Source organism: Rhodamnia argentea, chromosome 4, assembly GCF_020921035.1.
Source record: "Rhodamnia argentea isolate NSW1041297 chromosome 4, ASM2092103v1, whole genome shotgun sequence".
Lineage (NCBI taxonomy): Eukaryota > Viridiplantae > Streptophyta > Magnoliopsida > Myrtales > Myrtaceae > Rhodamnia > Rhodamnia argentea.
In genome coordinates, this window is record NC_063153.1 from 24689864 (window position 1) to 24713568 (window position 23705).

Here is a 23705-nt window from a genome sequence, read left to right on the forward strand (position 1 = left end):
TTCTCAAATAAGCGACTGACCTAAGGGCATGTTCATCTTTTACATTTGTGATTTTTTCTTCCTTTTTTAAGGCCAAGGCTAGCCTCGCTTGTGGCGGAGACGCTGGCCCTCGCCAGCCCCCTTCAAAGAAAAAAAAAAGAATAAAAGGAAAAAAGGTAATCTAAAATTAAAAACGAGGAGGCCTCTTATTTGAAACGACCATAGTGACATGGCTCTAGTCCATGAACACGCTACATGCCTTATCACGATTGGTGTTTGGACGCTCGACATGCATGCACGCCGGTGAATCTATCAATAGGAGTGAAAGGTTTTTTTTTTATGAAGATGGAAATGCTCTAACAGACTTTCTTTCGAACCAAAGCTTATCATATACATAAGATTTGAAAACAATCAATAATAAATCATCACAAAGATATACCGCATTTCTTTCAAAAATCTTTTTCCTTCCGTGCTTCTCACCACGCGAAGTCCCCAAGTAACTCAGACCACCTATTGAGTATTGACATGAAGCAGTGGTGCTAAATCTTTATCCTCCATCATACAGTTCAATGAGACATTACATGTGTATCGAGTGGAGTTGAAATCACATTGCAAGAATCATCCTCTCTGTCTCTCTCTGTCTCTGTCTCTCTCTCAAGAACTGCATTTCTGATCCCAGGCACTCCACCATCCTGAATATATCCTCGGACCGAGGGTGGGACATGTCGCCCGATGAGAACCCGTGCGAGCACAACGAACCATCGGGATCACCCACGTCTGCCCAGCTGAATCCTATTTCCTTCCTCACTCCCCTCTCTCTCATCCCTTTCCTCACTCTCGCCACCTCCTCCCACAGTCCCTTCTCAGCATACAAGTTGGCAATCAGCACGTAAGACCCTGATTCTGTGGGGTCCATGTCCGTCAGAGCACCCACGATCCTCTCCGCCATCACGATGTTCCCGTGCACTCTACACGACCCAAGCAAGCTCTGGAGGACAGACAATCCAGGGCCCCCTGGAATGCGGCCAGCGAGCTCCTCTGCTTCGCCCAACCTCCCTGCACGGCCCAACATGTCCACCATGCATGAATAATGTTCAGGCCATGGTTCAATCAAGTACTCCTCAACCATTGAGTCAAAGAGTTCTTGGCCCATATCAACCATTCCCTCTCTACCGCAAGCGGTTAACACCGAAAGAAACGTTATTTCATCGGGCTTTATCCCTTCCTTCTCCATTTCCTTGAATAGTCTTATCACTGACTCACAATCTCCATGCCTTGCATAAGCAGAAATTATTGCTGTCCATGCAAATTGGCTCTTTAAAGGAGTTCCGTGGAAAACCTTAAGAGACTCAGAAATACTCCCACGCTTTGCATACATGTCAAGAAGAGCACCCGAAACAATTGGATTGGTGTCTAGTCCGAGTTTTGCTAGATGTGAATGGCATCTTTGGCCATGCCTTAAAGAAATAGCTTCAGCAGCTCCTATGGCACTTAGTACACTGCCGAATGTATATACATTAGGCTGTAGCTCTTTTGTCGCTGAAAAGAAAGTCTGGACTGCTTCCTGGCACTGTCCACTTTGGGTGTACCCAGATATCAAAGCATTCCAAGATATGATTTCTCTATAGTTGAGCTCTTCAAAAATCTTCAGTGAATTTTCCATGCTTCCTAATTTTGCATACATTGTGATGAGGCTATTGGAAACATTCAACTCTGAGCAAAAACTAGTCGTTAAGCAGTATCCATGAATCACTTCACCTTCTTTGACCATATTGTTATTTGTTATGAAATGCAGAAGCCCAACGAATGTAACATCATTTGGGTAAACTTCATCCACTCTCATCTGATTGAAAAGAGACACGGCATCTGCATCCATGGAGATCATCGTAGTCCACGAGACAACATTACGCTCGCTCATGTTCATGAATACCAATTTGGCATCCTCCAGGGCCTCAGACTTCAAATAATTAGAGATCAAAACATTACCAACTGAGACTTGCTTGTCATATCCAGCTTTCACCATCAGGCCGTGAATCTGTCTCCCAAGCTCCCAATTTCTTTCATAGCCACAAGCCGAAACAGCACTAGTAAATGAGACATGATCAAGCTTCATGCCGTCCCTCACCATTTCAATAAACAACCGAATTGCCACCGCCCCATAACTTCCTTCTTTTGTGTAGCCCGATATCATCGCATTCCACGAAACTATATCCCTACTGGGAATTTCGTCAAACACCTTCCTGGCGTGCTCTAGCATGTCCTGTCTCGAATACAAAGTTATGAGAGCGTTCCCTACAAAAACTTCAGTATCCAATCCAAATTTAATCACAAGACCATGCAGCTGCAGTCCGAACAGAAACCCTTCGTAATCCAAGCAAATAGCAAGCAAAGTAGTGTATGTCACTGCATCGAAACCAACCCCACTCAAATTCATCCTAACACCGAAACTCAACGCATCCTTACTATCCGGGAAACCAGATAGAACGGTGTTCCAAGAAACGGTGTCGGGCCGGTCCAAGTTCTCGAAAATGTACAGAGCTCGTTCAAAGCTCCCACCTTTAGTATAAGCGTTCATCAGAGAGTTCGAAACCGTAGGGAACGAAACATACCCAGAAGAGATGGCGAAGCCGTGGACCTGGCGACAGAGGCCGAGGTCTCCGTTACAGGCCTTGAGCGCCAGAGAGACGGTGGCTTCGTCGACGTCGCCGGGGAAGCCCAGTTGGAGCTGTTTCTTGAAGAGGGAAAGGGCTTGAGCTGGGTGCTTCTTGCGGATGGAATCGACCATCGAACGGTTGATGGAGAATGCATTGGAGCGATGGCTTTGGTCGTACGATGGAGACAAAGGCGCTTTAGTGAAGAGAGATTGATTTGAATGATACGAACGTGGGATTGCTACTCTGTGGAGGTTGCTGGTTTTGAGACGGCGGGTGATCATGAAGGTTCAAGTTGGTGAGAAGGGAGGCGAAGTTGAGCTCTCTTCAATATGGAGGAAGAACAACCACCGACGTAGTATTTACATGACGCAGTAATCTACATGGTTCATACAATTTTTTTTTTTTTGGGGCCTACCCAAAACTCTTTTTCTCGTAAAAAAAAAAACTCAAACTTTAGTTCCGGTTCTAAATCTGTCCCGATTTTTTATTTATGAGAAATAATTACCAACTTTCAATTTATTCTCGAATCTCTTCTCATGGTCCAGCCCCAACTTGATGTGACATTTTCACGGCCATAAAAAAATCCTTATCGGTAAGGTAGTATGAGGAATTATCTTCAAAATGAGACCATTCTAAGATATAAAAATTAGAGATAACTGAAGATAATTTTTGGACAGATAGCTAATGAGGGCAAATTTGGGATTATAGTGAAGATTAGTGATTTTTCTCTTAGAAAAAAGAATTTGGGGTAAATTTAGAATTGGATCTAAAATTGGATTATCTTTTTAGACAAAGAAAATTTCGAAATAGATTTTGGACTGAATCTAAAGTTTAGAGTTTTGTTCTTGACAAAAATATGGTTTGGAGTAAAGTTGAGACTAGACTTGAAATTTGAGGTTTTTAAAGGGAATCAAGCCTTTTTTTTTTTTTTTGACAAATACCAGGATACTATTAATCTTGCAAATTAAAAGTGTAGCCATCACTCTCTTCCTCCATTACATTGAGCAAATATTAGGTTCTCCTGAAGTAAATCTTTTGGTACTTTCAGAAGTAATTAGGTTACGCTTATCGTAACAAGAAATTTCGCCTAAAATTTTTTCAATTAAATTAAGCCCAATCAATATTACAAGTAAGCTCCTTTTCAACTTTAATTTTTCGTGGGGTCTCCTTTAAAGCTGGAGCTGAGACTTGAGAGTGAGTTTTCATGTCTCACTAGATCATGAGTCTCCCAGGTAAAAGAATGTCAAATTTATCATTGTCATGGGAACTCAGTATTTGGGTTGAGATTGTTTGAATTTGGAGACTGTCGCCGGCGGTCGAAATGAGATCCTCAAGACACTTATGTCTTGATCTTTATTCTCTTGTAAATAACATCTAACCTGTTAGGTGCGGCTCTTTTTCCATGATCTTTACTCAAATATTGCCCCACAGATGGCACCTCGGCCGTAGGTATGCATGTTAGATACCGCGGCTTTGAGCATCTCCGCACCCTCATTGAAAAAAAGGTTTGGAGTAGGGGTGTCAAAAAAGTCCACATCGGCCATTCCCGGCCCGCATCGGGAAAAAAAACGTTTGGAGTAGGGGTGTCAATTTTTTTTTTTCATGTTAGCTACCGCAGCTTTTGGCATCTCGGCACCCTCATTGTCGAAGTATATGTCGGTTCTGCCGGGAAAGTACCTGTTATTGGAAACGTGGGATGCGAAATGATTTCGGGATTTTTTTTAGCATTTAGATTTATCCCAAATGTCTGCGGAAGAAGGTGGTCAATGCATCCGTGCATATTAAAATTGAAGAACCTGACCTCTTGAGAGTTGAAATTCAAATCAGTTTCCTCTTTACAATTCAAAGCATCACCAAAGCCAAGTTTTCCCTTGGGCAGCTCTACCTGTGACACAAGCCCCAAACTTGGGAGATTCATAAGTGGGCAAAGATGCAATTCTTATGGACGATTGCAAAATTGATAGCTCACTGAGCTTGATACAATAATCAAAATATTACAGATCAAAAGAATGGCTATCCTACCCCAATTCACTGTCCAGGAGAACATTTCAATTAATGTACAATTCCTCCAAATTTACCATTCTGAGAAAAGAATCAAGTAGTTTACACATCTCCAGTGCCAGTGGATGACAAAAATCACTGGCACGGAACTCTTTAACGACACCATTCACTTCGATCACACTGCAACCGGGTAGCTTCTTCATTCGGGCGTCCGAGATCAACTTCCTTAAGTGATTAGCCTGATTCTCCCAACCAGCTTCTTTATAAATATTGTAAGAGAGTACATGAGTCCCGCTATCAGTTATCCCCATATCAGTAAGCTTCTTCCAGATCCTATTCCCGAGTTCTACATTACCATAAACGCGACATGCGTGTAGCAATGCTCCCCACACATTAGCATCCGCTCCTCCTAGTCCTCCGATCTTCTCCTCCATGAACTTTTCGGCTTCCTCCACCATGCCTGACCTGGCCAAAAGGTCGACGACGCACGCGAAATGCTCCGACTTAGGCCTAATGCTGTGGACGTTACCCATCTCTTCGAAAAGCCTAAGGCCTTCTTTAGTCATCTTGGCATGAGTACATGCCGTGAGGAGAGAAACAAACGTGGTCTCTGTGGGTTGAGTCCCATGTGCAAGCATTTTCTTAAATAGCTCAAGAGACTTCTCCGCGTCTCCATTCAGTGCGACCCCGGCGATCATAGCATTCCATGCTTTGGCATCCTTAGCAGATATACCGTCAAAAACCGACAAAGCCAAATCCACAAGACCACATCTTGAGTACATATCGACCAGAGCTGTGGCTAAGATGCGGTTCGAAATGAAATTCACCCGCTTAGCGTACGAATGCACCCATAACCCTTGAGTAACAGCACCGAGATGAGCACAAGCAGTGAGTACACTAACGAGAACAGATTCATTAGGTTCAAAACCCACTTCTTGCATCTGCATGAATAAAGATAGAACCTCCTTGAAGTCGCTGACTCGAGAGTAAGCTGCCATCATCGCACTCCACGATATAACATTTCTCTCAGGCATTTCGTCAAACAAGAGCCTCGCATTCTCCAAGTCCCCGGCTTTCCCATACCCATCGACCAGTGCAGTCCATGTCACCACATCCCTCACAGTAGTTCCATCAAACAGCTTACGCGCATTCTCCAAATCACAAACCGACGAATAAAACTCGATCAACGCGCTAACGACAAAAGGGTCGACATGATACCCGAACTTAACGACATGTGCATGGACCAGAAAACCGATGGATTTCGAATCGGGACCCATAAAGATGCAAGCTTTGATCAATGGCGGGAAAGTATAGTTATTGCCCTCGACCCCCGAACTCAACATATCGGAGTACAACGAGACCGCCGTAACGTGGGACCCGGATTGGACGTAACCTCTGATCATGGTGTTGTACATGAAGGTGTTGCGGCAACGGAGGTGCTCGAAAATGGAGCAGGCGTAAGAGAAGAAACAGGGGTTGCCGGAGGTTGCAGCGACGGAGAGAAGAGGTCCGATGGCGGACGGGTTTTCGGGGAGGTGGAGCTTGAGGATGTGGGCGTGGAGTTGCTTGAGTTGGCTCAGGGTTGTACATGTCCTCGCGAGGGAAGTGAGAGCGGCGGTTTGGCTGGCCGTGATGGCCTTCTGGGTCATTGGCAATGGTCAGTCTGGTTCATCTTCTTCCTTGGTGCCACTCCTAGGAAAAAAAGGACTGCCTTGGAAGAAAGGGTAGCGTCTACGTGAATTTCTTAGGTGGACAAAATCCACCAAGTCATCACATGACGTGGCTTTGCACGAGTTCCATCGCACAATTTTTTTTTTTTTTGGGATAAGTGTATAAGTAATTGACTTTCAAAATGTGCAATCAAGTTCTAAAACTTATCACTACAATGTAATTAAGTTATTAAACTTTCAAAAAGTATAATCAAGTCATAAAACTTATTATTATTTTTTTGATTGTCAAGTTGAATGAAATTAATGGAATTGATGTGATTATAAGACGTAATTTCTTCTTTAAACTAATATGGTTATATATGGGTACATTAGTATTTCTTCTCATTATTTGGCTAGTACTTTATACTAAGAATAGTAAGTTCGAATTATCTTTATGGTCGGCAGGGACTTGTCAAAATAGACATGATTTTTAACGTAAAACTTCTTAGACCATTTCAATAACTAGTAATTTCTTTAATCAATGGCTAATGTTAATATGAAAACTTGTTAATGATAATAGCTTAATTACATGACTAGTAAGTTTTAGGACAAGAAATTAGTAATTGACACCTTAAAATATTAGCAATATCCACACGTGTGACTAGTAACCCTTCCATGATTTTTTTTTGTTTTGTTTTGGTCTTAACCCTTCCATGATAGAAGGTGAAAAGTGAAGAACTTTCTTTAATAAAATAACCTTTATTTTTTTTTCTACATATAAGAAAATCAAATCGGTAAATAGTAAATACAAGTAATGGGCACTTTCGACCATTTTCTGGAGCCGGGTCTCAGAGTTTCCTTCCAACTCCGATTCTTCTCTCTTATCTGGTCGAACGGAGAAGACCGGCGATCGGGACAGCGCCACCGTGAAGACAACCGGAAGTGGAACGGTCGAGGGTCGCCGCCGTCTTTCTGGGGGTGCCATTTGTCTCCAGCTTGTTCTCGCTCTCAAGAGTCCCAGGTTGCTTCTCTCTCTTCTCCCCAGCATTCGCGTCTCTCGAGTTTATTTCACTGCTAGACTTGTCAAGTTTCACTCTTTTTTTAGCCAGAAAGGTCATAGAAATGTGCTGGTTTCCACTTTGCTGTCTTTCTTCTTGAGGATTTTGATTCTCTCTCTCTCTCGCGCGCGTAGTTTAGTGGGAGTCCCGTACTATTGCTCTGTACGGCAATGAGATTTGTGCTTTTGATTTAGCCCTTAAGTTTTTATCTGGACTTGCATTCGTTTGAACAATAAACTGCATATCTTGACACTTCATGAGCTAGTAATCTGTGCGTGATTGGTTAATGTTTGATGAAAAATTGGATTCTCTCTAGGAAGAGAAGGTTCAATTTTTGCTGTCAGTAGTTGTGGCTATACAAGATAATGGGACGGTTGTGTCTTTGGTTTATATTTGTGGGTGACTGAGGGCTTTATGTCTGATTTTTGTGAATTTAGTACCAAGGTGAGAGATAATATGGAACCAGAGAATGCAAGCAAGGAGATAGCAGAAGGTGTGTGGATCTCTTCTTTGTAGGGAAGTCTTTAATGACCTGCAATAATTTGTTAATCAAACTTATGCTTTTACAACTTATGAATTTCATGTTTCGAAGATTTTCTACACGAACTTTTCTGTGTTGTAGAACATGATGATGCCCATCTTCGCCGCTCAATACACAATCTCCCGAAAAATTTCGAGTTTAAAGTGGGGATGGTCTTTTCTAGTGAACTCGAAGCATATCATAAGTACGTGGCATATGCATTGCGTAAGGGATTTGGAGTTCGGAAGGCTAAGATACGTAGAAATTACAAAGGAGAAATCACTCGGCGTACTTTTGTGTGTAATCGGGAGGGTTTCTCTTGCACCCCACCCGACGAGCAAAAAAAGATTGAAAGGACTGAGAATAGGTGTGGTTGTCTTGCGCATATTGGATTTAAGGTTGAAAATGGTGTCCATGAAGTCATAGAGTACATGTCCGAGCATAACCATGCATTTATTTCGAAAAATCATAGGCATCCGATTAGATGTGGAAGGATGATATCTGATCCAAGTAAAGGTGTCTTGGCTGACATGGTGAAAGCCGGCATTGTAAATTTCAGGTCTTGTAACTTTTTGGAAAATGAAGATAGAGGAAGTAGAAATATGGGGTCTAGTTTGCGTGGTAGCCATAATTTCTTGCAAACTCAAAGATCGAGCATCGTGAGGGGGGAAGATTGGCAAACTCTCTTGAATAATTTCACGTGCATGCAGATGCAAAATCCCATGTACTTCTATGCTACACAGGTAGATCAAGATGGTAGGTTGACGAACTTATTTTGGAGAGATAGTTTGTCCAGATTTGATTATGATTGTTTTGGTGACGTAGTGCTGTTTGATACCACATATCGTGTTAGCCAATATAACATGATATGTGCACCTTTTGTTGGGGTTAATCATCATTGGAGGGATACCTTTTTTGGGTGTGCTCTCTTGTTAGATGAGACGGTAAATTCATTTATATGGCTATTTGAGACATTTTTGGAGGCAATGGGAAATAGGGCACCTGGAACGATTTTCACCGACCAAGACCAAGTTATGGGAAAAGCTGTTGAAAAGGTGTTTCCAAATGCACATCATCGTGTATGCACATCACACATTGCAAAACAGGCTGCTAAAAACATCCCCAATCTTTATGAGAAGTCCGAGTTTAGGGACAGATATTTCTCAAAACTACTGTATGGATGTGAAACAGAGTACGTATTCGAATCCACTTGGAAGGAAATGGAAGAAGAATGGGGCACTAAGGACAACTCTTGGCTTAGCGGACTATATGAATCGAGAAATAAGTGGAGTGCGGTCTTTGGTCGCGGTATATTTTCATGTGGTATTAGATCAACTCAAAGGAGTGAGGGCATGAATAATATCTTCCAGCTGATGCCTACCAGTAGCTTGAACCTTATTGAATTTGTCGACCACTATGAACAACGGGTGAAATATATTAGGGAGATTGAAGCTCGAGATGATCACAATTCTCGAGGTAAGCCAAAATTGCTGGTGTCAAATAATGGGATTTTGACACATGCTGCATCGGCATACACTCGCACCATATTTTCCAAGTTTTATGAGGAATTTTTGCAAAGTTTGTCGGAACGAGTTTTGAGTTGTAGTTCGGATGGGGGAATCTCTGAATACACTTTAGTCCGCCATGGAATTCGGGGACAAAATGTTGTGAGATTTGATTCTGTTAATTTTTCAATCTCTTGTGGATGTAAATTATTTGAATCAAATGGGTGGTTGTGCCGTCATGCTTTGTATGTACTTAACGGGAACATTATGGTTACAAAAATCCCATCGGCTTATGTTTTAAAGAGATGGACTAAGGGTGCCAAGGATTGTATTGTGGATGATGACTCTCCACAAGTGTCACCATGTTCATCAAAGATTAGTCGTTATTCCACGTTGATGCGAAAAGCTTCTGCCATAATGAGCTTGGCCGCTGAAGATGAAGATACAATGAGAATTGCGATGCAAAATTTGGACAAGATGGTGGAGGAAATTTTAGGGTACAAATCCAGTCTTTTGACCAAAGATGGCGAAGATAACAGCGATAAGGTTGTGAATGGTAATGAGGTTTCTTACTCTGTTAGTGAAACTTCAATAACAGATCACCCTCGACGGAAAACAAAGGGAGTCACAGGTGATGGGGTTGAGAGAAAGTTCGGGAACAAAAAGAAAAAATCATCCAAAGGAGCAACCCCAACCGCAATACAAAGTCGAGGTGATTGGGATAATATATTGCGTAATGAGTTTACTTCCATTAATTATTTGAGCTATGTCACTTTATACTCCACGTAACAACGATTTTGTTCTGTAATGAAGAGCTGGTTGTTAGCCCTACTCCGGATGAAGCCCATTTACCGACTCATTTGGCACATTCTCATCAGCTCTCAAGTGGCTTTTCTCCTCGCAATGTTGGGGGTCCAACTACAAATCCAAGTCTCAATAATGGGGTATCTTCTCTTGGCCCGAGATGTGTTTTTTCATTTGATTAATGAGACCATTTTACTTATCTAAATGTAAGAAGTGTTAACCATTCCCCTGGGTTTGCGAGTGGCTTTTACCCATTTACTGAGTGAAGTACATATGTAAACTTAATCTACACCCCACTTGTCATAGCTTTGTTTTATTTCTTTGATGTTTGATGTTCTTGATGAACCTAGATGATTGAATATTGCAACACGGCATATGCGGGTGTACTTGAGTCGGTACTATATGCATCATGAGAAATTTGACATTTTCATGCGACATTTTTTAAGCAAAATATAAGAATTCATGCTACTATTTTTCTCTTTCGCAGGGATCATCAAACTCTTATCAGTATCCTGGCGGAAATGTGGCCAATGAATCTGAAGGAACTGGACATGGAAGTGTGACAAGGTAATTAATCCTTCGCAAGGGGGCGAGTAAATATGGTTGTGCGTGTATGGAAGACAAGACAATTAATATCAAATTTGTGCATGGTATGTTGATTGTATATATCGGTACTATATATGCTGCTTTATCTTCACATGTCGCGGAGTATATTATTGTAGATCCTCTGTCACGGTGTCATCCCTATTTTGAGTGCTTCACGGGGATCCTAAGCTTTACATTTGTTTTTTTGGTCATCCTATGTTACCACCGACATTCCCTTGGGGAATCTAATTGTAAGAGAGATTAGTTGCACAAATTGTTTGGGTAGGATTCGTTAGTTCGGGATGGGACAGTTCTTGCGATCTATTTAAGATTGCTTGGTTTCTTTATATGTGACGTATTTTTCTTGTCCAATTCGTGTTATTTTTGGTACAAGTTCCATGCTCGAGTAAACTATGGATGTCATCACTCCGAGAATGGAAATTCCTCCTATGAATCTCTGGATAGGGAGTTCAAACGGTAGCCCAAAAGGATCTTGTGATTTTAGTGCTCTGATTACCATATAACGAACCACACAAACATTATCGACTCTCCGGTTAAGTTGTTTAACCAAGCAGATTCATTCTTCCGTGATTTAACCATCTTCTTACCGATATTATACCCTCGAAATAGTCCTACAAAAGCAAGCAGAATGCTCTCCACACCATTCGAGATGTCCTCGAGCGGGTGCATTTTGCCGCTGCAGAGATTGTCGCCGGTGGTCAAAGGGAGATCCTCAAAGACGCCCTCCCGGGCTAGAAAACCCTGGATCTTTATTCTTTTGTAGATAACATGTAACATGCTGGGCGTGTACTCAGATATTGCCTCACGGACGGCATCTTGGCCGTAGATATTCATGTTAGTCACCGCAGCTTCTAGCGTCTCGGCACCCCGTTGACGCCTAAATTTTGACTAATCTATTTTTTGCATAAAAATTATAAAAAATCATCTCATATATTTATTTTTAGCGTACATTGCATTGGCATATAATTGGGCAAGCGGAACACTTAATTTAGCATGCGTCTAGACTAGGCACGGGATGGAAAAATATACCGAGAAGATTTGAAACTTCGGGGACCGTATTGCAAATACTTAAAACTTCGGGATTTGTATTGCAAATACTTGAAACTTCGGGGACTCGCATTGCAAATACCAAGAGAAGATGAAGAAGGGAAGATGATGAAGGGAAGATGATGAAGGGAAGGTGATGAAGAGAAGATAAAGAAGAGAAGATAATGAAAGGAAGATGGTGAAGGGAAGATGAAGAAGAGAAGATGAATATGATGAAGGGAAGGTGATGAAGAGAAGATGATGAAGAGAAGATGAAGAAGGGAAGATGATGGAGAAATTTGGCTATAAAAGGGGAAGTGGAAGAGAATTGAGAAAGGGGAAGTGGAAGAGAATTGAGAAAGAGAGTAGAAGAGAATGTGAGAGAGTTTTTTAGGAAGAGTGGAAGAGAATTGAGAGAGTTTTGAGAGAGTTTTTGAGAGGAATTTTTAGAGAGGAAAAAGAGAGTTCTTGAGAAAAATCAGAAGAGAAAATTCGAGAGTGAAGAAAAGTGTTTTAGTCGAGCATCATCTTCGACGAGTCCCGACACATATTTCGCCCCTCGCAACCCAACAACGCCATTGCTTGCCATTTTCGACGACACCGCGTTCTTCCGACTCCGAGATCTTGAAGGGAACTATAACGTGTATGTGAGTAAGATTTTGTGTAATAGAAGGTAATCCTTTCCATCTCGATCTACAAAAATGTAATCGTTTGGTGTGAACATTCGTTTGTTTATTTTAGACATGCCACATGTTCCAAATTTTAGCATTATTACATGTTAATTTATTTTCGTAAATACTCGTGATTGGCTGCGTTTTCTTTCTTTCTAAATCACCCATGGTGTATATCGTACAAAGTTCAATGTTTTACATCCCCATAAAAAAGAAGAAAAAACCAAAAAAATTGCATCTTTGAATTTCAAGTAAAATCCATCAAAATTGCCAAATCAAATATTTTTCATGAAAATGGTACCGAAAGGGCGTTAGAGAAATCGACGTAACCAAATCCCCGAATTCAAAATCTCGGTTCGCGGAAATAAGATAGTTTTCTCCCGCTATTTTATTTAGGTTTCTAATCAACCTACCGAAAATGATTAGTGGCGACTCCAATTCAAAACACGTTGCATGTTAATTATTTGAATCTTAAGTTGCGATTTGGTATGGACTTGGGAGAGTCCGAGTTAGGTTAGTTAATTAATTAACCCGATAATCCATTAGCCCGAAAAATAACTTGTTTATTTTTTTAGGTCGCGACTGACTTAGCGACTCATTGGGGACTTTAAGAGGACTTAGGCCGGATAATTTCATGAAAAAGGAATCACTTGATTTGGCAAACTTTTGTTGAATTCTCATTCTTAGGTGTTAAATGCTTTTGCAGATTGGGAGTTATAAGGGGAGGAGTGATTGGCTAACCCTTTGTTTTGCGAGGCTTGGTGAATTGGAATTGTGATTTAACTTTTGAATCATTGAAGCGGTGTTTGCTTTTAATTGTTGTGCATGATTTATCGTCTTTGCACTACACCGCACACAACCCGTGACCGGACCCGAGTCACACTAATAGTTTTAAGATGGTATTTAGATGGTCCTTTGACCTTGGCGGTAAGGCTTCGCTAAAGGTTATCCCATCCGGATCCCGAAAATTTTTTCAAAAAATGGCTTAAGGGTCGTTCTTATGCACGTGAGGCTACGATGCATGAGAATTGCCCTTGTCGACCGAACCAAGCCGAAGTGATTGAACCCGACTAGTCATGACTATTGTACGCGAGGCTGCGACTAGTCATGATGATTGCGCGCGAGGCTGCGACATGTCGTTTCGTTCATCATTTCACTTTGCAAAAGCCTTTTGGATAGATAGAATAAGATTTAAACTCACAATTCATGCGCATGTCTTTGTGATTGACATTTTCTTCCTATGAACGGTAATTTCTTGTCTCTTTTACCCTATTATCTCATTTTTATTTTGAGCTGGTCCATGGTTTAGGAGTATCGTTGTCTTATTTCCAATTTCGCACTTTGCTTCCGTAGCTTTTACAATTTTATCGGTTGTCCTCATTTCTGATTTGGCTTGTTCTTGTTGTGCGATTTTTACTAAATTCTACGATCGAGCTTTGAGTAAGTGCCAAACACGAAAGTTGTAGACCTATGTTTCAACTAATATCCTACAAAATTTCAGAATTAAATTCATAATTTAAGATGGCCTTTCGTTTTTTCAACTACCTGCGGTTATAACAGTTTTCTGAATGTGATTTTTTGGAAAAACACATTAAACTGATTTGACCCGTGCATTTCTAGTCCGATTGGCCAACATAAAAGTTGTTCATCATCTTCTCAACTACAAGCTCGTAAAATTTGGACATGTTTTGATCAACGTGCGAATTAATATGAATTTTTTCGTAAAAGCGGATAAACTGAAAATTACATGTTTCAATCCTTTGGTCATAATCACTTTGTTCGTTTGAGTCTAGAGGGATGCCATGGGCCGGCTCGCTATTCTTGCTCCCTGTACTCATTTTGGGTTTGTTACTGTATGCAGGTAATTTATCGGGGATCCTCCACATATCACCCGATCGGTAGCAAAAAGGATGACCGACATCAACGCCACCGTTAGTGCTGCCCTGGATGAGAAACTTGGCTCCTTGACCGAGCGCTTTGAAGGGATGATGTCCCGAAAGATGGAGGAAATGATGGCCGCCTTTGCCGCCAAACTTCAATCATCCACCTCCAGCCCGCCGCTAACCATTCCTGCTCTAATTCCTCCTACGGACAACGTCGGTAAAGCCCTAGAAGCTACTCCATATCCGACAATGCCGCTAGAGGATGTGATCATCACAGGCGTGAACTCGAGCACGCCGCCCGTAGTCCCAATCCCTCAAGCCAACCCCGTGGCCCCCGGGTTGAATGGTGATACGGTCAAACTGTTGGCCCAAATGGAACAGAGGATCCGAGAGGTTGAGGGGACTCACAACATACCCCGGATTGACCTGTCTGTCTTTTCAAAGGTCACGGTGCCGGAGAAGTTCAAGATGCCCGACTTTGAGAAGTATGATGGAACTTCCAACCCGGTTCAGCATGTCCGGAGTTGTCACAAATGTCAGATTCATGGTGACAAGATTAATGTCCCTCCGAACGAGTTGCATCAGTTATCCGAACCATGGCCGTTTTCTATGTGGGGCATTGATGTTATCGGCCCTATCAATCCTAAAGCATCCAATGGCCATCGATTCATCTTGGTGGCGATTGACTATTTCTCCAAATGGATCAAAGCCGCATCCTATTTAGCGGTCACGGCACGAAATATCGTGAAATTTATCCGCCGGGATATCATTGCTCGATACGGTTCACCTGAAGCCATAATCACCGACAATGGCTCGAACTTAAACAACAAGCTAATGGACGAATTGTTTAAGGAATTCAAGATCAAACATCCGAACTCTTCCCCATATCGTCCTCGGATGAATGGAGCAAGAGAAGCCGCCAATAAGAGCATCAAGAAAATCTTAGCGAAGACGCCTGAAAATTATTGCGATTGGCATGAGAGGTTGCCATTTGCACTTATGGCGTATCGGACCTCGATCCGGACATCTACGGAGGCAACCCCGTATTCTCTTGTATATGGAATGGAGGCTGTTCTACCAATTGAAGTGGAAATTCCTTCCTTACGTATATTGTCTCAAGCTAAGTTGGCTGAAGCCGAATGGATCCAGCAGAGGACGGCCCAATTGAATCTGATCGACGAAAAGAGACTTAAGGCTGTATGTCATGGCCGGTGCTATCAGCAGAGAGTTGCTAAATCATTCAACAAAAAAGTTCGGCCTCGATATTTTCAGATCAATGACCTGGTCTTGCGAAAATTGTTGCCAATAGTCCCACTCCCGGAAGGGAAGTTCACTCCAAACTATGGTGGTCCATATATAGTAAAGAAGGTGCTCCCTGGTGGTGCTTTGATTCTAGCCGAGATGGATGGTCGTGTCTTTACCAATCCAGTCAATTCTGATGCTGTAAAAAAATATTATACCCGATTTACTCTCATGCTGTCATAATCAAGTTATAATATCAAGACAGATTCACAAGTTGTTCACATTCGGGCATTCGTTTGTTTCCTCACTACTAATCTTTGCTGAGAGATTGTTTCAAATGGGGGGTCTCTCTGGCCCAATTGAATTGACCATCGGGAGCGTGAGATTTACATATCTACAAAGTAAAAGGGTTATCTTGCAAAAAATATGACGACCAAGATAAAATCTATCAGCATATAGAAGATGGAATAATGCGAAAGCAACATGCGAATGAGCAAAAACTTGCATCCATTTCATTCAGCGGAAAACCTTACAAACGGATCGTCGGGGTGGGAACGTAAAGCCAAACCGAGCCCTAATGAGCATCACAAAGGAGCTTAAGCGGTCCTCCATACAATTGATGCTCCGCCTACACCGATCGCTTCGAGAATCAAGATCCGTCGGCTTAAAGAGGAGGAGCTCACATTTCTCTTTAAGCTCGGCTACCTTGTCCTCGTGATACTCGACAATGATTCCAAGTCATGGATCAGCATTCTCCCGCGGGCTATATCCAGGGTCGGATCATCCATCCTTTCTTCGAGCCATGAGCATTGGAATTTCAAAACAATATTGAGCGGATCCCGCTCGAAGATGGTTTGGGACATGGCCAAACGTTCCACCAAGTTTCCCCTCTCACGAACCAGCAAGGAGACTTGATCATTACCGTAGTCAAGGGCCTTCTTATAATTGTCGGCTACAAGAGCGGCCAACACCAAGTTATCTGTCCGATCCCGATAGCGTGCCCTCACAAGATAGGCCAAAGTAACATCTTGATGAGCATGATTGTAAGCCTCCGGGAAGTTAGTGAAGAGGGTAGGGAAGATCCTATATTCCTCTTCTAACTTGGTACCTTGAATAGAAGTAGTGTCCATATCCCTAAACATAAGACGAATTTCAGTTTCGACCTCCGGATGATTGGCTATATAAGAGTAGCCCTGGCCTAGGAGATTATAAAGTTTCTCCCATTTGGCCAAAACCTCGGCCCGAGAAGACGTGTGCGAGGAGGGGAGGCCATTTTTGTTGAAGCAACTAAAAAGAATGGATGCGAAAGAGTGCTTAGAAGGTTGGAGATGAAGATATGAAAGCGATGATCATCTCGGCGTTAAATCCTAATTTAAAGGGCGAGGAAAAGTCATAGCAATAATTATTGTGGGGGCCGAGTTAATTATATGGGTGAAACTACGGACGTTTCGTCCGTGAATCACGGATCTACCATCTCGAGGCTCACGAATTCGAAAAAGTTGCGAAATGACTTAAAGGTTCCGCCATATTAAAAGAGGGACAAGCATCTTGCGAGAAAAGATTTGAGGGTCCCACCGTGTCGGAAGGAAATGAAGAAGACAGAGCGGGAAACACAAAATCTTGGGAGAAGCACTCGGCTTAGTGGTTTTCATCCACGTTAAAAGGGAGGCTACGGAACATGCATGTTTACTCAAAAGAATTTGGAGAGAGTAAGCATACGGCGGAGAGTAGAGTGAACAAAAAGCAGTAAGAAGTATTTCAATCCAACATGTTTGGAGGCTACCAGCACTTACTGGAGGCAACCAACCTAGACATCCCCGAGAATGAACCGCTGAATTTCGAGGCCGGATCCAGCCTTGAAGCCGTAAAACCCAACTCCCTTGGCGGTGAAGTTCAAGATCTCGATAACAAGCAACAACAATAGCAGCGGTAGCAGCCGTAGTCAACCCCAGAAAAGAAAACATCAAATCAAAGAGCTCGAAGCTGCCTTTAAGGAGTGCCCTTACGTGAACGGGAAACGAAAAAATGAGTTGAGCCGGAAGCTAGGAATGGAGCCCTTGAAGGTCGGGTTTTGGTTTCAAAACAAGCGGGCCCGAGTGAAGGTTCGAAGTGAAAGTCATGAACTTGCGTCTCTAAAGGAAGAAAATGAAGAGCTTCGAGCGAGAGATCAAGAGGTATAGGGATGCTCTTAACATCGCTATTTGCCATGTCTGCAAAGCAACCCCATCACCTTTAGTGGCATGTTCCTTGATGAGCCACATCTGAGCATTGAAAATGCTCATTTATCGATTCATCCTCCCGAGCAAGTTCTCGCACAATCGGATTTCGTTGGGGATACATCCCAGAAAGTCGGCCTTGCGGAGGCGGAACCGATGCCCTTCGAGGGAAGTGACATGCATCACTACAATTGGAGTTTCCCTGATGTCACGATCGGCCAATTCAACACCGATGAAACTCCGAATCAGAGCCTACATGAAGCTTGAGTTTTTATTATGGGCTTTCAAAATATCACTCTTTTGAGCATTACTAGCTAGCCCTTATGAATTCTCAAGAGAAGTAGAGATATGCGTGAATGAATGTACTGTTTGTTACAAAGTCCCCATGTGAGACATTCTTCCTTTTACGCCTAGAGTTAATCAAGGGGCAAAGAACAGTACTATCCGCAAATATCTTCATGCTTAAATGCGTGAATTCTTTGTCGATTTATTTGAACGCCGAAAGGAAAAGCATTAAAAGCCTTCACATAGATAGATGCAAAAAGATTTGAGAAAAAATAGCTGCCTCGTTATTAGAGAAAGCAAAAAGATTCGAGGAAATAAGCGCCTCGGGAGGAAGTGAAAAGATTTGAGGAGGGAAATAAGCGCCTCGTTCGTAGGGGAACCGAAAAGATCGAGGAAGGAAATAAGCTGCCTCGTTCATAGAGAAAGCGAAAAGATTTGAGGGCTCCTACATATCGGAAAAGGAAAAAGATGACAGATTGAGTGAGAGGCAAGAGTTATTACGAAATGGATCCAAGGCACTAAGACCGGAAAGGAGAGAAAAAGTTGTCCTCTTTCGTAGAAAAAGCGAGAACCTATATGCGAGACTAACAGATCAGAAAAAGTTTATAAATGACCACGGGAACTCGTCACGAAAGACCACCATCACTTTTGTGATTTTCGGATGATTGTTTTGCAAGTCGAGAACATCTAAAGCTCGGTCTGCAGTCGAAACTGCCATTTTTGATCTACATATGGAAAGTTTTAAAAGAAAAACACGTTCATTCCAGGGCGGAAGTATGGGAACCTTCATATCCCGAAGATCTGCGAGTCATGGTCATTGATGGCAACCCCGTTTCCCTCTCAATCCTCGTTGCTATCTTTGAGAAGTTGCATGTACGGGGTTTTTGCTAATGCGAAAGCAACGGATGCCTTACAAGTCCGAGGCAAGTACAAATATGATTTTGACATCGTCGTCACAGCCGTCGTAGGGATCGACATGGACGGTTTCCGATCTCTTAAAGATCATTGATTCCGAGTTGGACATACGGGTCATCGTAGTATCGGCAAGTAATGATCAGCGAGTTCATAACGAGGGCCATATCGCATGGTGCTCGAGACGTCCTGCGAAGCCGGTCTGCGTGCCCAAGTGCTCCAAAACATTTGGCAGCATGCTGTAAGGAAGCAATTACTTGTACAAAAAAACCACGACCAAGGCGACGACGACGATTTTGTCCAAAAGAAAAGGCCCCTTTGGTCCGCCAAGCTTCATTCTATATTCATTGAGGCGGTTCGACAGCTAGGAATCAATTCAAGCACGACCCTTGGCTGTACATAAAATGATGAATATAGACGGACTCACCATGCAAAGTGTCACAAATCACCTTCAAAGGGTTAGAGATAAGGCGAGGAAGCACGATGCAGCTTGGGACCAAGGCGACCGGACCCGAGTTGGTTGGAAGATCAATTCCGGGAAAACCTACCGAGCAAAAGGTACCCGGCCACTTCCCAATCAAGAATACGGAGTTATACCAACATTCCGCTGGTGGTTCTAGTAGCGGACCGAGTTGATCATCCCTACAAGTTCCCGAGCAACGACGGAGGCTCAAGCTTAAGGAGTCGATCGCTCACGGCAATCTGTCACCGGTGTTAGCAAGTAACAATGCCCAATTCGAGTATCAATTGCTCGAAAAATCGAAGATTACTTTGATGATGAGCTTGCTACCTTGATGAGCCTGTTTGGAAATGAAGGACCTCCGGAGCCGTGATCCGAAGCAAGTTATTATGGGTCTTCAAACAACGATTGTTGGTGTTTAGTCCAAGACATAATCGGTTGATCGTTGGAATGGCCAAGAAGAGAGGTGGAACCAATCTCGCATGAATACTTCTTTGATTCCATGTATAGTTCCCTGCGTGGGATATTTTTTTTTACTTTCTAGATGTCTAGAATTTGCCTAGAGTTAAAGGGCGAATTTTCTCCTCCCTTATCAAATGCGTGAGTTCCTTGTTAAGCTAGGCTCGTAGAAAATCAATTTGTGGACGACGCCCGAACGCCCGTAAAGAGAGATTCCGAATAGCCTTACTTGGGAGAATACGAGTAAAAGGCCAAGCGGACTCAAAGATGGGTAACTCCGTATCGTCCCAATTGGCTCTCAATCATTTCAAACTCGATTTAAGCTTATTTCATTCTCGACAGGAGATTGCCAACTGTTTTGAGAACAATATAGCAAAAAGCGAACCAACCGTGGACGCCAACATCACCACGGCCTAGTGGTTGGGGGAATGACAGGTGGTCCGAGGCGTTCCGGGTTCGATCCCGGGATTTGGCATCAATGTACAAAGATTAATAAAAACCTTTTTGCTTCGCAGTTCAATGACCGATTGAAGCTCAGCCCGGATGGTTACAAAACCGGAGAGATAACATCCCGGCCATACAATCCGATCCAGATGAGTTGATCTTTTCAATTCAAAGTTCACAAGAAATTCGTACAAGGGTAAAGCGGTATCGTTTCAACTCGTTTAGGACATGAGAACGTACATTGATGCTTTCCCTTTTGATTTTTACGGAGGTCACTGCCTTTCCGGATAGGGAAGTATCCCTTCTCCTGAAAAATTAATGAAATGAGAAATTCCTGGAGCCTTTGACAATCTCATGTCTCAAACTAGATAATGAAGTTTTGCAACTCATTTGCATGAGCGAGGGCAACTCACAATTCACGCCCTTAAGAATTTTCTTACGTGCTTGCACCAAGATAAAAGTTGCTACATTTTATATGCTCGAAAACACTCATACATTGCATAGTTTGTGCATGACTGTTCCTCGTATTTAATTTACCAACTCCGAATAAGGAACATGAACTACATAAGATACATCAAATGTATGGAATGGGGCATGACAGGATGATGAAAGGCAATCATTTCCCAAACACGTCCAATTTTTTCGAGGCGAGATGAACGGTGGCAAAATTCCGCATTCCCCGAGGTAAAGAGTTTTCTCGCGAAAGGTACGATAAGCGGAAGTGACGGAGGCGTTCATTTCTCTATCTAAACACTACGGGTGATCCATTGATTACCCCTTTTGAGCGATGGTTTCATTTCTTTACCCCTATCAAGAACCACTCCACATCGGGGTCCGGACGGGTTAATTCTAGCAGCAACACGAGGTAAATGGTTAGAAATTTTCTTGCTCGGACTAACATTAATCTTCGGGTGTTTCTTTGCATTTATACTCGAATTTTAATTCAAGTGCCTTAGGATGATGAAGAGCATTCACTTCTCTATCTATACACTTCATTCTTTGCATAGCCCACTTGAGCCTGCAAATTCATTTCTTAAACCCCTGTTGGTGATCATTTGTTCATTCCAAAGACGAAGATAGCATTTTCCCAAGGATTAGAATTGGAGATGGTCGGGTCAACAGAGAATTCCCGAATGGACTCATTTCTTGTATGCTAGATTTTTTATGTTTACATAATTTTTCTTTGTAAATGTTTATGTTTGTTGTAATTCCTGGTTCAAAATCATGGGATTGTAAAAAAAAGGAGAGGCAAACTCAGCTTGAAGGAGAAGGGCCCGCTCTCAAAAAAAAAAAAAAAAAAAAAAAAAAGCAAAATAAAGAGATGTCGAAGAGCTCTCAAAGAAAAAGGAAAAGAAATCTCTTCACGAAAAAAAGAAGAAAAAAAGAAAAATGAGAGTCGGGAGTAAGAAAAGCAAAGGTCGATCTCATATGAAAATTTCAAGCATAGGAAAAGCAAAGTGCCTACTAAAAGTAAGGCCAATGCACATTCATTTGTAAAGTACTTCTGAATTTTGAATGTACATTTTTGCATGTTAAGTTGTAAATTCCATGTACATGTTTGCATTATGTCTCTTGCAAATCCTTGACAGACACTTGTTGTGAAGAAGACTCCCCAAGAAATCGGTTTGCAAAGTACAAATTTCAGTAGAAAATTACCATCCCTCATTCAATGATGGAATTCTTTTCGAAGACATTTCCGGAAGACCATGATCGGTGACTAGTCGGCGACGATCACCAACGTCAAGCCCCTTCTCATTTAATTTATGAGCCAAAACGAGCCTTTTCGTTCCTCGGTCCCCAATCCTAGCCTACGTTATAACCATCCAAAGTCTCTTCTGATTAGGGCACTTGAGTTAACGTAGAGTTAAATGATTTTAAGCATCACTCGAAGAAGTTCGAGCAAGATTATTTCTCTCTCATTTTTGCAGGATTCTTGACTTGTAAATCCGGAGCAAATGATGAAGAAATTCATTTCAGCAACCTTGACTCAACTAGAGTCCCCTTTGTAAACCTTTGACCTAGCCCTCATTACGGTCCTAATCAAGACCTCCGGATCGGCTCGGTCGTATCAATTGCGAGATTACTTGGATCCTTATCGAATGCGATGATGGAAAGATTGAGTGATTTCTCTTGAATCCTGCAGACGGGATAAATAGCTTTTCTCGAGAGTGAGAGAAAGCCCTTTCGGATCGAAGTCCCCCCATTCAGCTCACATTCGAGGTATTCGTCATGTGAGAACCTCCCTGGACAAAATTGGTAATGCAAACTTGACAGAATGGTTATGCATGAACCATAGTATGAGTGATTGCATTATACTCATTGTTGAATATGTTTGTGTGTGTTACCTCCGACATTCTATGATACGTAATACATTCCCGATGTTCGAGTTCCCTCCCAAGGTCTCGAAATTCATCCAAGGATTATTGAATGAGCAAGTTTTGCTGACAAATGCCTACCAGGTACGATACAGCAATCTGTTTCGTTCCTTGATTAATCGTTTGGAGAACCCGGGTAAGTTTTCGAACCCCTTTTCAAATTAACAACTCTTCGATGATAGTTGTTATGATTCAATTCGAGCAATATGCCCCTTTTGTACTTATCGATTCCATTCAATGGTGCTCCTATCAAACATTGTTCAATTCGGGCAAGTATGCCTCTTACGTCGAGTCGTGAAGACATATGCATTGGCGATCTTGACATCTTATCAAATCATAACGACGTAGCTCTTATGATTTCGGTCTTAGATCACGAAGACGTATGCACTGGTGATCTTGACCTTTAGTCGGCTCATAATGACATAGCTCTTATGATTTTCGGCTCATTTATCAAATCATGAAGACATAAGCACCCATGGTTTTGATCCAAACCAAATCATAATGACGTAGCTCTTATGATTTTGATTCCCTTTTGTCGAATCGTGAAGACATATGCACTGGCGATTTCGACATTTAATCAACTCACAACGACGTAGCTCTTGTGAACTTGATTTCACTTCTTTCGACTCACAACGACGTAGCTCTTGTGATCTCAAACGACACACATATCTTGCGCTGTCTTGCATTAGGGAGAAGTCTCTGATAACGGATAAGGCACCGATACCTTAAAATCCTTGCATCTGCAAAAAGAAGCTTGGAAATTAAGAGAACCATTAGCTTACGAGAAATTTGGTAAAACAGGTATTCTTGTATGCGATCCATGTGCGAGTTTCTCTAACATGAAAAATGAGAAGTTTTGACACATGTTATTTACAGTCTTACATATCATGCATCACTTCATTACATAAAAAATGGGATTAAAACTCCCGCCAAAAAGTTCATCCATAATTTGCCTT

The 23705-nt window shown here is 42.2% G+C and overlaps 3 protein-coding genes across 3 annotated transcripts; 1 reads left to right on the forward strand and 2 right to left on the reverse strand.

Annotated features, from left to right (window-relative positions):
• Positions 1-328: 328 nt before the first annotated feature.
• On the reverse strand, positions 329-2974 carry LOC115725835 (pentatricopeptide repeat-containing protein At4g32430, mitochondrial). The gene has a single exon (XM_030655479.2). It carries the CDS (start codon positions 2912-2914, stop codon positions 584-586), a length of 2331 nt encoding a protein of 776 aa, XP_030511339.1. The 5' UTR covers positions 2915-2974; the 3' UTR covers positions 329-583.
• A 1513-nt stretch (positions 2975-4487) lies between these two features.
• LOC115725837 (pentatricopeptide repeat-containing protein At5g48910-like) lies at positions 4488-6332 on the reverse strand. The gene has a single exon (XM_048278251.1). It carries the CDS (start codon positions 6281-6283, stop codon positions 4682-4684), a length of 1602 nt encoding a protein of 533 aa, XP_048134208.1. The 5' UTR covers positions 6284-6332; the 3' UTR covers positions 4488-4681.
• An 832-nt stretch (positions 6333-7164) lies between these two features.
• Positions 7165-11123, forward strand: LOC115725797 (protein FAR1-RELATED SEQUENCE 5-like). The gene is made up of 6 exons (XM_048277730.1): positions 7165-7304; positions 7779-7834; positions 7964-10078; positions 10180-10310; positions 10521-10563; positions 10655-11123. The coding sequence occupies exons 2-6, from the start codon at positions 7798-7800 to the stop codon at positions 10702-10704; spliced, it is 2376 nt and encodes a 791-aa protein (XP_048133687.1). The 5' UTR covers positions 7165-7304; positions 7779-7797; the 3' UTR covers positions 10705-11123.
• Positions 11124-23705: the final 12582 nt, after the last annotated feature.